Source organism: Teleopsis dalmanni, chromosome X, assembly GCF_002237135.1.
Source record: "Teleopsis dalmanni isolate 2A chromosome X, ASM223713v2, whole genome shotgun sequence".
NCBI lineage: Eukaryota > Metazoa > Arthropoda > Insecta > Diptera > Diopsidae > Teleopsis > Teleopsis dalmanni.
In genome coordinates, this window is record NC_051848.1 from 19,422,835 (window position 1) to 19,439,723 (window position 16,889).

A 16,889-nucleotide genomic window follows, 5' to 3' on the forward strand; every position below is an offset into this window, starting at 1 on the left:
CTTTCACATTCATAATTCTTATTATAAACTTGCACTTAACATGTACTTTATGTTTCATAATTAAAAAAGTTCATTTTTAAATATTACAAAAACATTTACGTATTTTTTTAACTTCAGATATAAAAATAGTTTCTTTCATTTAGTTAATTAAGAAAATGAATTTGTTTTTATTGTGGAAACTTGTTCTTTACATATAATATGAATATTTTCACAAGAATGTCTACGATTTGATAATAAACGTTTTCGGTGTCTCGCAAGTGTGGCAAAAAACGTATTCTGGCCTATATTCGCTAAGCGAAACATTAGCATCAAGGGACAGTATATTTATGAAATAGTTCGCTAAGAAATACAAGTCGAAAGTATTGCCATTATTAATTTTGTGATCTTGTAATTTTGTAAATTTTATAAGGGATATCCCTAAAATCTTCATTCTTTATTATTTTATTCTACTGTTTCAGTTACAATATATTTATTTTGGTATAATGTAAAACAATCTGTACTTTTACTCTATCCATTTTTAAAATGTTTAAAATCAAGATTTTTGCTTACCGCTTAACAGCTGACTGATTGACAACTACCTTAAAAGTTTTTTTAATTCTTATGCGGAAACGCACTAAAAACTAATTTTAAAATCAGTTTTAAAACTGATTTTAAGCCTCGCGTAAACGTAGCATAATATGTATTCCAAATCGAACGTAACAATATTCTACATTACACTGAAATGTATACGTGTGGGCCGCTTTATAAATTTTATGTCAGAACTGTCAAAATGTAAAAAATGTTTGCGAGTTAGGTACATTACTTTATTTGTACTGTCAGTCTTTAAGCCGAAAGTTGTGTTTTTAGAGACATAGGTACAGTTTTTGCAAGTTCCTTGCAATCTGTTTACAAATTGTTAAACTTATAGTAATTTTTATTAAAATGCCTACTGTAATTGTATTAGATTTATCACTTTCGATGCAATGTAGTATACCTGGAAGAAGTGAAGAAAATATATTAACATATCATCAATTAGCTTCTAAAGCTATATCTCAGTTGCTTGAATACTTAACAAACAACTCGAAACTTGAACATGTAGCTTTAGTTTGTTTTTCTGCAGTTGCTGAATTAAAAGTTGACTTTACTCGTGACTATGAGTTAATACGTCAGGCAGTCAAAAAAGTAGAGATCGCAACAAAGTCCAATGCATTGGGATTGCTGCAGTTTCTTGGTCCGCTTATACAGAACAATTGGGGATTACAAAACTATTGCCATATTGTTTTGTTCACTGACTGCCCTATTGGTTTTCCAGATAATTTATTGCAAAATTATATTCAACTTAAAAGTAAAACCGATAAAAAAGATCCGTGGATGGAAATGTTGCAGAAGACTAAAATTAATTTAGTTGGAATGGGTGTTAGCAGTAATAAAAAATTTATGCACTCGTTGGATGTTTACAAAAAGCTATTTGAAGTTTGTAATTTAAAATGTAAATATGTTACTTTTATGAAAATATCTGTTATTGTATTTATTATTTCTCATAGTTCAAATTTTTACTCCCAAACACACTAAAGACTTAAACAAAGATGAGTGTGATCCAAAAGTTAGTCGCACCAGCTCTCAACCTTTTGGAACAAATTTGCCGCATACAAGTCATAAGAGTGAGCTGGGACGCACATCAATGTTCGAGATGATAGATCGTCTTTGCGAAATAAATTTCAGACCCATGGAAGCACTGTTAAAATGTGGTGGTTATTTTCGTCTGGAATGCCCTGTAACGTTGTGGCCACCATTTCCCTCTTATTATGGCATTGACATTGATCGTCATTTATCGCATAAATTAGAAGTATGTGGCTATTTATCACTTTTAGAAATTGGTTCACCTGCATCAGTGAGCCGTCACGTAATATTACCAAAATTAGATAAACGTCGAGACAAACTTGTTTTGTTTAAAGGCAAATATGAATTCCCACCGCCACTAAATGATCTTGAAGGACTTGAAAATGATATGCGTAACTTTTACTTAAAAGATGATGATTGCATTGATGATGCGGAAGCATTCAAATTGGGTGCACCTAATTTATCTCCACCGACTGAAAAGGAATCTTTGATTGTTTTATTACATAATGCGCTAAAATCGGAGAATCTAGGTGCTCTTGTCTTACTCAATAATAATTGGTACGGTTTTATATTTGCCTGCTCTGATAGTAAGAAAAAGTCTAGCTTGTTGTTAAATGTATTACCACCAGGAAATAATGTTATTCCATGGCTTGGTGATCTACGATCGCTATGTATTAGCGATGATCCACAAACGAATGAAGCAACCTGTTCATATTCTGCGAAATCTGAAAAACGTTCATATTCGCAAAATTGTGTGGTTTGGATTCGACAATCAAGCTTACATTCGGACGTGCAAAAAGTGTTACGACATGCTAAGAAAATGCCTGAAAAGACGCAACATTTCTTCAAGGAACTTAATCGTATACGTCGTGCTGCATTATCTTTTGGATTTATTGAACTGCTTGAAGCAATGGCATTGCTATTTGAAAAGGAATGTGAACAGATACCAGTCAATACAAATCCTGAATGTGTGATCCAATTGAAACACGCAGCAGCTGAGCTTCGTAAACCTGCTAATCTTGACTTAAAAATAACTATTTTTCCAGCAGCGACTCTCGCTGAAGTCAATGCAATTAATTCGAACGCTTTGACTGTAAATGCTGGAGCAGTGACTAGTAACTTTGTATTCAGGGATGGATCTTAAAGGTTGAGTCTTTATTGAAAACTGTCAACACTTATCTAATATCTAATAAGTATACATGTAATTTGATATTTATATATATATATATTATATGTACATGTAATTTAAAATTTATATACATATATAATATAAGTCGAAACACATTTTCCAACAAAATCACAACAAATCACGTGAAAGACAAAACTGAGAATTGGTAACAATGTAAACTAACGTTAGACATTTGCAGAATACTGTATTTCGTTCAAGATTATTAAATATTATGTGTCTGTTTGTAATGAATATACATCCAATTTGTTATGAGTAAATTTGTCGTTTACAACTGCAAGAAACTTAATTTTTCCACAAAGCCAAGCTATGCAAGTGAAGATGGTAACTTGTGTATAAAAAAACTGAGCTGATTGGACTTTATTTGGGAAAAACATGTCTGTTAAAATATAACAACTCGAACTTATTATTTCATGTATGATCACTTATATTTTGTTAGTGTAGTCACCAATCAAACTAATATCGCACAACATATTTTACTTAGGCAAAACCAACTCTGATATTAGAGCAAATGCATACATAGCTTCTAGTTCATACTTAAGAAGGGGAGTAGACACAATACTTGATCAGTACTCAGAACAGTTCATAAAAATCAAAATTTTTGATATAGATCGTCTTTTACTAAAAAATCCTTCGAATGACCTCTACAAAAAGTGCATTTTGCATTTTGAAATTTTTAAGAAAATATTTGATACGTATTGTTATGTAAATGGCATTAAAAAAATCATAATGAACAGTATAGAAGAAGAAATAAGCCGATGTGCGGTAGTCACTGCGAAATTTTGTTAAACTTTTTAATAAAAGTGACAACTAAAATGTTGCTAGGATAGTTCAAAAATTAACAACAAACTAAGAAAATTGTGGAAATATTAGTCTAATAATATTTATGAATGATGCTTACTTATCATATAATAGGCAAACCTCATATTTTTGTATGAATACAGTATAATATTTCAGCAAATAGTTTGTTTCAACGTTCAAATAGTTTGGAAGAACTTGTGCATTTCATGCACACAAAGCCAGCCATATATTTTAAGAAAAAAAAAACACTTCTTTCTTACGAATGAACTAAGCTATGTTTGCATTTGCTCTAATATTAGAGTTGGTTTTGCCTAACCACAATGTGTTGTGTGTGATATTGGTTTGATTGGTGACTACACTAACAAAATATTAGTGATCATACATGAAATGATAAGTTCGAGTTGTTATATTTGAATAGACGTGTTGTTCCCATTGCGTTACCTTTTCAGAATTCATGATTTTTTTAACAGAGGCAAATTATATGTCTATATTTTTGATCATATGTTCGGTCACTATCATCAGTACTTCTTTTTTTAGTACTTGCAATTGCTTTTATAGTTGAATCCGTCATATATAAAACCTTTATTTAGAACAAAAAAATATATAAAAAATAAATGCATAAACAGTCAAAAACAAAGCAAATATGTGAAAAAAAATTTCGGTTTTGGTAAACCGAAACATAAACAACACAACCATTTTAAAAAACAAATGTATTAAAAATGTAAGCAGTGAATTATAAACATATATAGAAAAATTAATGATGGAATATTTAAACTTAATGAGTATTAATAGTAAAAAATATGTAACATATTTAATTAAAGATGCGCGAGACTTATATACGATTAAAATCATCGTAGGATCCTTTGAAAGAAATATTAAGATTTAGAAAATTTTAATACTAGTCTAGTTAATACTAGTTTCTTTTTACTTACGTATAAAAATTTATTTGAAGCTAGTTGTTGTTGTTGGACCCCACAGAATTCTAAAAAGCAGATAACATGAAAGGAATTACATGATGAATACAAGGGTTAGGATATGGTTTGATGAGAATGATAGGGACTACTAGAGAGTGGGGTGGATTGGGGATGGGGGTTCCAAGTACCCGGCAGCTCTACGTCCCGACCACTCGTCAATTTCGACGACCAAGTATCGTTCGCCAGACCTCAAAGGAATTTTACAAGTAGATAAGTATTTTTATGGCATTTGGCGTCTATATGATTATGTAGTTAGTAGTTTTCGTTCATTACTAATATTTGGTTTTTAAAAAAATCAAGTCATTATATGACTGTAAAGCAAATATTATCTCTTAGCTCACTTTAAAATATCTAATATTTAAAATAGTAAAAATGCAATTATTGGTCACATGTGTTTGTTTATAAATAAAACAAAATTTGGAGGGTAAATAAAATGTTAGGCGACTGTCGAATCAATAAATGTAGAGCACATTTATAATTTGCAAGTCTCAAATAGTAAGCTTAATTATTATCGGTGGAACAATACGACGAAAAAATTCAATAGAATCATTACTGCCAACCTTTTCTAGCCAATACTTTTGCATTTCCTGAGATACACTGTTTTCCATTGATGATGTAATGAATGTGATAAAACAAGCCACGGCTTCGATGGCTGACAGCATTTTATTGCTATACTTAACCTTTTCGGAGTTCTTCATCTTCATCCAGTTTGGAAATCTTAATTAACTGTCACATTATATGAAAGGTTTAAATACCTTGAAAAATAATTTTTCTTGTAAACCGATCTCTTGGCTATCTCCAGTAGTCAAAGGTTAACTCTACCATTTTCCATGGTTAAATTCAGAATATTCACAACCTTAAACAAGAAATAATGGATGCCATTCTTGATTATATGCTCAAATACTCTGCGTTATGTGGTTGATTTAAATCTCGTACTAATATGCTGAAAGCACTATCAGGCTGTTCTTGGAATGAGATAAATATACTGTTATATATACATAGCAATAAACTGTGGTAACCATTGTAACCAATGCTGCTTCAGTATGGACCTCAAAGCTCTGCGAGACGTAATGTAACAATAAATCAGTAAGTCAAAACTCAGCTCTTCAACGATACCGCTTGCTATCATATGGTGTTTGTAACATACATGCATCATATTCTCTCGACTCTCATAATATTTTCTATAATAGAGCAAATTCAGCTGCTGTCTAAGCAATTCCTTACCTCTATTTGAAGCCTTTAAAGTGCAGCGAGAACTGTTCTTACCCAATTGTGGTTAGTATGTAGTCACGCGCTAAATAAATACTTATCATATATATTTATGTCAATTCACAATGTGTGGCCCAAAAGTTCTTATTCTATGTCTCATTGAATTTGCTAGATTCCTTCACCTTGATCCAAGCTACTTTTAATTAACATCTTAACACCCCTTACCTCTCGCTAAACTCTATTCCAACTCCTATATGAGTCGTTCTTTCACAGATCGAATACGTTTTTGACTTCATCATCTTCGATTTGACTTAGTTTTTTATAAGTTTCTTTCATAAAATAAGAAGACCCGTATCTCAGAAAAAAATTTTGTGAGTTTCGTAGAGGATATGGACCCATGGGGTTTGAGAATTGACATTGTAGACACATTTTCAAATGGGTATATAAATGATAGAAACTTGAAATATGTTGTGTTTTAAAGATGATTGATTGAACTTTCAGTAAGTTGTTTGAACAATTAAGATTGTTTATATTTAAGTACTTATATGAACAGTTAAATTTCAAAAGAAATTTTTTTTCATATGCATCCCCAGAATTTTCATTTTTTATATTTTTTCTAGATTGTTTTAAATTTTACTGAAAAATAAAAATTTTCAAGATGACATTATTTTTTGAAATTTTTTAATATTTTTTCTCCCGCAAAACACATCAACCAGATGCGTACTATATTTCCATTGAATGAATTTTAAAAAAATTTATGACAAATATTCTTATACAATATTTTTGATTTCGATTAGTAATAAATTGCTACATAAAATTCAAACACTTTAGGAGGATATTGTTATTAGAAATGCTTTTAAAAAATTAATTTATTCTTCACATCACACCAAACACATACACACGATTTTTCAGTAAAAAAAAAAGAGGAATATGTCACATAAATTTTTCTTTTTTAGTTTTGATTTAGATCAACAAATAAATTTTTCTTAAAAAGTAAATATTTCCAGTGTGGCATTGCTTTTAGAAGTAACTAAAAAAAATTAATTTATCAGGAGTCACTCATACGCACCACTTAAATCAATTTCCCCAAAAAAACGACATAAAAATGTTAACTTTTTAATTATATTATTTCTATAGATAGCAATGCCTGCGTATGACATTGCTAGAATTGAATTATTTGACATAGAAAGATTTCAACAACTATATGTATAATGCCAAAAATATTCCTATGACCATGAGCCAAAAGTAGAAAAATGTTGAACTGCGTCGATATCACATTCAGAGATGTGTTGCATCCAAAAAACGCTGTACCACTAATAGAGTCCAGCCCATTTTAAAACTTCTTTATAAGAAAACCAACGTTAAACTTAGGCCATCATATAAAAGAAAAAGAACTCCAATAACTACATATAATACCTTTTAATATTTTTTAACAGTGCTATACTTTTATGTTAAACTGTGAAATATTACCAAGCTTTCCAAACTTTTTTTTTGTAAATACTTTGTGTCGTACATTTTTATAGTGTTTTCTTGAACAGACCTAGAAATAATAATATAGATAGCCTTTGTAGAAAATATAGTATTTTAATATATTACTTTTTTACTTCAGATGAAAGAAAGAGAACAAATCAATTTTTTATTTCTTTTTATTTGATTTTTCTCTGTTTCTATATACTTAACTTTCTTTTCGGTTTGATTCTGTCTGCTATTCCATATTGAATATAGATAATTATTCTTTTTTAATATCATTCATTTTTCGTAATTATTTTTCAAATATATATTTTAAATATTTATTTCTTATATATATTTATAATTTCATAAAACTGAAGCAGAAGACGTCGTGAAAGGAGTTTTAGATTTTAGATTAAAAGGAAGTTAAGTGATTTCTCATTCGAGTTTGTTTTTGTTTGCATAGTTTTAATATATTATAATAATAATTTATATTATTTAAATTGAATTTTTCTTTTCTTCAAATTATAAATATATTTTAACAATATATAATATATTTTATGTGCCAAGTAATGGTATTCATTTTTAAAATAATTATTTGTCAAATATTTTTAATGGAAAATATACAAAAATATATTATTACGAATATGCATTTAATAAAAATTCCAAATTGATACTGTTAGGAATAACATAATATTATATTGTCAAAAATTTTAAAATACATAATTAGAATAGTTAAATCTTATTTTAAACTTTCTATACAGGACCCATTCGTGCAAGTCTCTAGAATGCATTTAAAACAATTAAACTTGAATAAATTTTGTAAATACATTTATAATTTAAATATCGCGAAATAAAATATTTCAACGCAAAATAAAATATTTAAAAGTTGCTAACTTAATACAATATATAAGACCGAAATTTTATAAGAGTCAAACATATAACTGGGTTTATATATTCCAAACATCACATGTCCTACTGGACCTTTGAAAGAAACAATATAATATGAATTTTAAAAATGTATTAGCGTATATATCCATACTAATTATATATACTAAAACGATTATAATTTTCGTTATAATTGAGCATTTCAACATTCCATTACACTTGAACATAACACATGATTATGATATTTTTTTTTATCTTTCTAATAAAAATCATAAAATCATCATTTACAAAAATGGCGTACTGCAGTTTCTTGATTCCTTTAAGGAAAGTGTTTTTTGTTTTTGCTTCTGGATAGTCTACTTTCAGTAAGGCATAACAGATGTGTATTTACATCTGTGGAAGAAATTATAAAGTAATATTGTAGCAACTATTCATTCGTAAACTAGGAACAAAGGGTTAAGTAACAGTGTTATCAATCTTGTCTGGAAACTATATCTTGGTAGATAAATAACAACTAAACACTGAACAAAAATTAGAGAGCTACAGTTAAAAATATATACTTCAGTGATTCTAAATCTAAACATAAGCGTCTTCTAAATAGTGAAGTAAAGCTTGTTTAGTTCCAAACAAGCTTTACTAAAACAAAAAACTTTTCTTCTCAATTTAGTACAAATGCAATGCAGCTTATTGAATGGAACTGTTTTGCTTAAACAGATTATAAAAAATAATTGAATAGGAATGTTTTTATTAATTTAAATAAATAAATTAAACTAAAATTATAATATTTTTTTTTTGTTTTAGTTTTGTTAAACATTGACTAAGTAATGTTAAACATTGAGTAAGTAAGTAAGTAAATAAGTAAGCCATAACTGCGATAAGGCAAAAAGTAATAAAGTGGGCATTCAAATTCCTAAAAATATCATAAAGCATAATGATATGGTAATTAAAATTTTTAAACAATGAATTTTAAATAATAAAAATAAAAACCAAAAATAATATTAAATAAATAATATTTACAAAAATTTTGGATGAAATAATTTAATAATATATTAAAAAAATTAGTTGATTTTAAAATATTATTAATTATTAACGTTAAAATAATTAACGTTAATTAATTATTAATAATGACATAAGAATTAACGAATAAAGCAAAAAAAAAAAATTATAAATATATAAATTTATTTAAAACATTATTTCTAAAGAAAAATAATAAATTAAAAAATAATAAATTAAAAAATAATAAATTAAAAAATAATAAATTAAAAAATAATAAATTAAAAAATAATAAATTAAAAGAAAATAAATTAATTCAAAAAATATTAAAATAAAATTAAATCAAAAAAAAAGATAAATTAAAAAAATATATAAATTAAAAAAAATATAAATTTTAAAAAAAATTATTATAAGAAAAAAATTATTATAGGAAAAAATAATTATTGGAAAAAATAGTTATAAAAAAAACGAAAACATATTAATTATAAAAAAAATACTTGAAAAAAAAAATATTAAATTAAACAAAAAAAATAATTTCAAAAAAAACAAACAAATTGCAAAAAAAATAATTGTAACCAAAATATTAAATATAAAAAAAATAACAATTATAAAAAAATAATAATAGTCACAAAAAAATAGTAACAATAATAATTTATTATTCCTTATTTTGGAATTGGGAAACTTATACATGGTTATTTCATTGATCTGATCAAAATTTTACTTTTATTTTTAGAGTTTAATCTTACATTTTTCTTTCGATTTTCAATTTTTTTTCATTATTAAAAACATTTGACTTATATCTTGTATTTTTTAATTTACTTACTAATAAAATAAATTCAAAATTATCAAGCATTGTGAGTTTAACTTTTTTCATAATTTAATTTTATCTTAAAATAAATTTCATTTTAATAAAAAAGTTATATATTATAATGTAATATATAATAATAAAAATAATAATAATTTTATTTTATTTAAATTTAAAATAATGTTAAGATTATAATTCTAAATTAATATTTTTATTTTTATAATTTTATATTTTTAAAATAGCATATTCGTTTTAATATATTTTAACTTTTTTCTGAAGTTTGAAGTAAATTATTTTTTAATTTATTAACAAAAAAATATAATTTTATATATGGAATTCAATAGTAAATAACAAAAATTTAAAGTTTAAAAATTTCATCGCAAATGAAAATTATGCTTATCTTTTTATTTCATCATATAAATTTTATATATAATAAATTTTTATATATATTGTGCAATTTAGCTCTTAGGTAGAAACGTTATATACTTTTGGTTTTTTTTTTAATTTAAAGTTGTTTATCTTTAATTTTCGTACTTAATTTTAAATTTGGAAATATATGTATATATATATTGTTTTTTTTCAATACAATAAGAAGTAAAATAATAAGAAATAACTAATTAAAATTTGTGTGAAAAAATTGATTTTCAAAAAGTAGGTGTAATCAACATTTTTAATATAAATATACTTTTTGGTTTTCAGTGTTATATATTTTTATGAAATTATTCGATTTTCATTTGATCTTTGTAAAAGCACTTATAGCAAAAAATTTTTAAAATACATTATGTTTTTTCTTTTTTATTTTTAATTTTTATTATTCAATACAGTGTTTTTATATAATTTATAATAATATTTTAAAAGTTCAGCTGCGTGGTCTACTATAAAACTTTGATGTCTTATAAGAAAATATTTTTTTCATGTCTATGTTTTATTATTAATTTTTTTAATTAAACAAGTTTTTAATTATAATAATTAAATCTTTTATAAAAGCCGTCCTGTGCCAGTTTCAGTTCCAAAGAAAGTTTTACATATTTGAGTAAGAAAAAAATATATATTTTTCGTACATCGAATTTTTTACAGCATTTTTAATAAACCACCAATATTGTTTTTTTTTTCTATATATATTTGTTTATATTGATTTCAGTTGCTGTAACTGCTATACTAAATAAAGTTATTTGCCATCAATTTTTTATGCGACGTATTGTATATACTTTTTATAATCTATATAATATTTCATTTTTTATATGCGTGTTTAGCATAGTTAAATAAAGTGATTTTATTAAATTTATAAATTAAACTTCATAATTAGTTACTCTGTTCAGTTCTCCCTCCCTCTCCCATGGCTATCTTATTCATTTAATAAAAATCACACCTCTCCCCTATGCATTAGTTTATTTCATCTTCTTCTTGCTCTTGGTCGGTTTTAGTATTTGCATCGATTGTTATTATAGTTTCTTTGCCGATATCACATTTTTCAGTAAATATAGCTTCGATGTCTTTATCATTACATCCCAACTCATCATTTTTTATTATTGGAACTGCAACTGTTTCATTTTCATCGGTTTTCTCCGATTCACCATTTGTTATTTTAGTCCCATTAGTTTCCAAGTTGGGAGTCATTTTGACACGGCAAGTTTCATAGGCTTTCTCAAAACCTAGTTTTGTATAAAGATTTCGGGAAGCATCATTTTGAGGACGTATGACAACAAATGGTGTATAACCACGTTCAATCACAAGCTTTGTTAGAGCAGTAGCTAAGCGTATACCGTAACTGAAAATATACATAAAAAATTATCATTATCTGTTTGATTTTTTAGCATTTAAATTAAAAACACACCTAAATCACATTATACAATAATACTTTTTTTTATTATTACATTAAATCAAAAAAACAAGTGAACAAAATGGAAGATAAATTATAATTTTAAATTTATTCATTACATATTTAATTTTTCTATGGTTGATCACAGACCTGTAAATTTGTGCAAGACCCTCTGTGTCTTTTTGTAGTGCAGTCTCTGATTGTCCGGAATATCAATTATGTGTAATATTTTAAGAATTAGTCTACGTCTATAATTTGGCTCTATATTAATGATCTGTACTTCTTCAAAATTTGGAGTATGGTTCATCATAGAACAATGGGTCGCTAATGTTGTCTTTTGATCATTGGGAGTTGATCTGCTCTTTATGTGATGTTTGTGACCATCGATTCTTGTCCTACCAACATATACCTGCTGGCATATGTTAGACCCGTCATCTCCACATGAAATTTTGTATTTGACATCATGCTCATCTAATTTGTCCACTGGACTAGTTGTTTTGTTAAAAAAAATTATTTTTAAGTGTGTTTCTGGCTTTGAAAGATAATGTATGCATGTCTTCATTACAGCATTTGGATTTGCTGAAATTTTCCGAAAACCCAGGGATATACGACATGGGAAGATAAATTTTTGGTTGGGGATCGGATTTGGTTCTACGCACTGTATTCCATGAGAAAATTTTTCTTGAGAAATGATGGGGTTGAAATTCCACCACCTAGCTATAACAAAGTTCGTGTTGCTATACAGCATGTTACTATATATTAAAGAACAACAAAGCGACAGGAGCAGATGATTACCTGCAAATTTGTTCAAAGCCGTGGCGATATGATCATTAATGTGGGGATCATGCATCAGACTATTTTCAAAATATAATTGGATGAAAGTATGCCTAACAATTGAATCTCAGTACCCTTTGTCCTGTTATTAAAAACTCAAACGAAGTTTGAGTTGCAACATTGCTATTATAACTGTTTATTGACTGTCAAATTGACATATTGGGATAGAGAATGAACGATAATTGATAATTTTACATTGCGAAAATGAAACGTTTGATAATTCTTTGGAAAATGTATTTCGTTTCATTTTTGCCATCATCTCCAAAGCGGCTTCTATCAGATGGTGATAATATGTTTTTAATAGGAAACAGTGAAAGGAAAATCTTTGGTCCAAAGTTGTCTTCAATGAAAGCAAGTATTTCACCTACTTTTCTATAATTTTCTTACTTTTCTATATTTTCTCGGGTTCAACGCAATACCTTGAAAAAGTTTTGGAAGCGTGATTGATTCGGTACTACCATTTTGACAAAAGTCTCATATTCTAACTCTAGCTGAATCTAATAGCAAAAAAAAAATTAAAAAATTGTACGATGAATGGAGATTATTACAAAAAAATTGTAAACCAGCTAGTACATTACTCGCTTGCATTGAAAAATCTAAAGTTTCTGCTAGAGATGCGATTCAAATCATAAGTGTAACTGCAGCTGCATTACGACATCGTGTAGAAGATCTTGCTCTCATTCGTACAACCATTTACTTGATGAGAAAAAAATACTGACACAGAAAAGCACATGATATTTTGAAGAACTTCGATGTAAGTTAGTTAAAGTTTTTACTTTACATACTTCAAACTTTTGTATTTTATTGGGATGGAAAACTTCTCCGAGAAATGAAGGGTAAAGAAAAGGTTAATCGACTTGCTCTTTTCGTTTCAGGGGAAAATTTCTGGTATTCCGAAACTAGATAAATTAAATAGATTATAAAGAATTATTACAACTATCTCCGCATTTCATTGGTGTAGATGATCAGTTTTGAGTAACTTAACATGCCAGATTTATAGTAAAAGGAATTTATGTTTATAAAAAGTTTCTATGTCAAGATGATTTTAAGCTAACGGCAAAAAAATTGAACGTCATACACAGTGTTTGTATTTCTCTAACCCATAACTACGTACAGTATTGTATGTCAGCAAGCAATTGTACCGTCACGTAGAGATTTACAACTAACAAAGATTCAGTCCAGTATTTTCAGCAGTTTTATTAGAAAAACTGCAATTGGTTTAGTATTTTTCAACTCTGAAGTTCCACCGGAAATTAAACGAAAAAATTATAAAAGCTTTAAAAAGAACTAAAGATGACGATCTTTCATGTTCGAAAAAATTCGAAACGACAATTGAAGACATAATAAAGCTTTTAGATAAAAATCTCAGATATTTTGTTACTTCTAAGATTAAAAAAAGGTTTTTGCTTCGGTTGAAAATTTACTTCGATTTTTTAAAGTACGATCCAGTCATAGAGTGAAAGAGGTGATTATTCTTCATGTCTGCGAATGTAAAAACCTTACAGTTGTTAATTATCCAGCAGAATGAACTATTAAGTTAGGCATCGACTTCAACCGAGCCTTAACATATGACGAAAAAGACAAACAGTACTTATTGCATATTGTTGAATATTATCGACAAAACTAACCATCTCATACTAAATTGTTGTCATTAAGCCGAAAACATGATGAATTTCTAAAATTAGAATAGTAAAACAAACAAAACACCAAATATAATAACGGCAAAACATATAAATAATGTTAGTCAAAAATTTTCTTGAAATAAAACTATTAGCAAATGTGTTCTTTGAGCAAAACAGTACTTTAAATGATTTTTTTTATATTGGGATACATTTACAATTTTGATCTCAACTTCGATCTGAATTTTTTTTCCCTTAATTTATAGTTCAAAAGGAATATTTTAAGCACCGCAGACATATAAAAATAAGAAACAAAATTTTGCCGTTAAAATGGTTGAAGAAGCTCCAGCGAAAAAATTATTTGAAGCGATAATTGGACGAAGAATGCGTAGAGGTAGACTATATCTCCGGTGAAGTGATCAAGTTAAAGGACCACTAACCTGACTTAATGTACGCGACTGGAGAAAAAGCGCTGCGTCAGGCCGAAACCCGGTAATAGGTTTGTTATAGCCAAATAAGTAAGTAAGTATTAAACATTAATCTACATTTACTGATCTATCCTATTGAAAAAACTTACCCCTTGCGTCTATAATCGGGACGTGTTTGCATTGAAAACATTGCCCCATAATAAGAGTGTACCATCCAAGCGGCTAGTTCATTAGTATCCTTACGAAATATACCCAAACCAGGCAATACACGAACTAATATTTCAAAAACTTCAACGCATTCAATTTCACTGGCCGGATATAAGTCATGTATACCTTCAACATCATCTAATGTTAATGGGCGCATTATAGCATCATCGGGTAAATCTTCAAATTCTAAGTCCGTATTCAATTTATTACAAACATATATATCGCCTTCGAGCCTTTCCATAACACCAAACTTACAGTAAAAATCATCCAGCCGATTCATGATAGCAATATGTGTAAAATTCAGGTACAAAGGCTTTTGCCAATCTATTAGCACATCCTCGGTGCGCATTAAATCGACATGTTCTATTACTCCAGACGGACAAAATATTCCGAAACTTTGGTAGATATTGTTGTTGGGCTAAACAAAAATATTGAGACGTATAAATTTGAGATATAAAAAAACATAAATTAATAAGTATTTACAGTTAGTGTACATCCTGGAAAATGTAATATTATAGGCTTCTCTGGCCAATCCTTCGAAACATAGAAATGGAAGTCCCAAACACGGTCATTCAGGTACGTTTGAATAGTTTGATGAAACTGCAATAAAAATGAGTGAAATAAAAGATTAATCATTTTTGTAATATATGTTCAAGATTTAAACTCATATTCTTTATATATGTATACTCATAAATGCAATAATCACTTGGTTTCAGAAACAAAAACAAAAAGCGTATAACAGTAAGGTGATCTGGATATTTTCATTATTTTCTGGTATACAGGATGTCAAAAAAATGTCTACCCGAAAAAAAGCATTTAGTCCAAAAGGTGTCAATGTATTACAAACAATTATCCTAAATACAATCATTTTAGTTGTTTGTTATTTTTTATATTTCAATGGATTTGAAAATTATAATGGTTTAAAAATAAATTTTTTGAAATGGTTGGGTATATTTTCTTTAGAGAGAATTAATTATTTAAAAATGTTTGTAATGTATTCTTTTTCATTTTTTTTTATAAGATTCGAAAAATTTAAAATCCTTCCTGCTCATGGTTTAAATTTAATGCAGATCGATTTCCGAAACTTGTATATATATACAGTCAGAGTCATAAGTCTACAAGCAGGCACTACAAAAATTTTTGTTTGAAAATATTTTCCAAAAAAATAAATTTATTGGAAACATATTTTATTGTTTTTTTATAACATTCAATGCGCAACGTTTTTGCGAAGTTTCGTTGCATTTCTGCAAAAAACAGCCGAGATAACGGTACTTTTAACATAAAGAGTAGCAAAACAAGCGATCAAAAGTCTACAAGCACTTGGTATTTCTGCAGTTCTAAGGCGAGTTAAATGTTAATTTGTAAAAATTTGGATTGCGGCTTATAGTGTTTGTGGTAATTAATTATAAAACTGTAAAAAATTGTATTCTGCTTAAAATATTTATTACAAACTGGCAATGATGTCTCATCGGAAAGAAATAAGCGTCGTAGAAAGAAAAATCATCATAATATTTTGGGAGGAAGCAAAGTCGAACCGGGAAATTGAACATTTGTTTGGAAGATCGCACTGTTGAGTCCATATCGTGATCAGAAATTGGAAAACTACCGGAATTATCACGTCAAAGACGCGTTCTGGTCACCTATCGAAACTCACTCACCGCGAAATCCGCTTAATATTAAATTCAGTAAAGAAAAATCCACGTTGGCATTGGAAATTGTACGCAATATACAGGAAAGCTTTGCAAAAAATATTTCCGTGGTTACCGCACGTAGAATTTTGAAATGGGTCGGTTTTTATGGTAGAGTAACACGAAAAAAGCCTCACATATCTTTAATTAATCGAAACAAGCGCATTACTTTTTAAAATAAATATGTAGGTATGCCGGAGGTGTTTTAAAATAATGTGCATAACTCTGACGGATCCAATTTCTGTATTTCTAGCATTCAAGGATGTAAATTAGTATGGCGTAAACGAGGTGAGGCATACAATGAACAAAGTCTTTTCCCAACTGTAAAACATAAAGGTGGTGCACTGGTGCTCTGGGGTTGTATGGCAGCTAAAGGTACGGGAAATGTTG

General features: G+C 28.0%; 2 protein-coding genes across 3 annotated transcripts in view; one reads left to right on the plus strand and one right to left on the minus strand.

Annotated features, from left to right (window-relative positions):
• Positions 1–767: 767 nt before the first annotated feature.
• LOC119688961 (integrator complex subunit 14) lies at positions 768–4,277 on the plus strand. 2 transcript variants are annotated; one of them, XM_038103659.1, is made up of 3 exons: positions 768–854; positions 944–1,468; positions 1,524–4,277. In XM_038103659.1, exons 2-3 carry the CDS (start codon positions 958–960, stop codon positions 2,741–2,743), a joined length of 1,731 nt encoding a protein of 576 aa, XP_037959587.1. In that variant the 5' UTR covers positions 768–854; positions 944–957; the 3' UTR covers positions 2,744–4,277. The 2 variants fall into 2 exon arrangements, with proteins under 2 accessions (XP_037959587.1, XP_037959586.1); XM_038103658.1 differs by having other exon boundaries at positions 784–1,468.
• Positions 4,278–10,711: 6,434 nt separating this feature from the next.
• LOC119689677 overlaps positions 10,712–16,889 on the minus strand; it is a 41,174-nt gene continuing 34,996 nt past the window's right edge. The window contains exons 3-5 of the mRNA XM_038104560.1: positions 15,295–15,411; positions 14,754–15,229; positions 10,712–11,672 (exon numbers count right to left, since the gene is read on the minus strand). Of these exons, the coding sequence (XP_037960488.1) occupies positions 11,288–11,672; positions 14,754–15,229; positions 15,295–15,411 (978 nt within the window). The 3' untranslated portion in view covers positions 10,712–11,287. The remainder of the gene's footprint in view (positions 11,673–14,753; positions 15,230–15,294; positions 15,412–16,889) is intronic.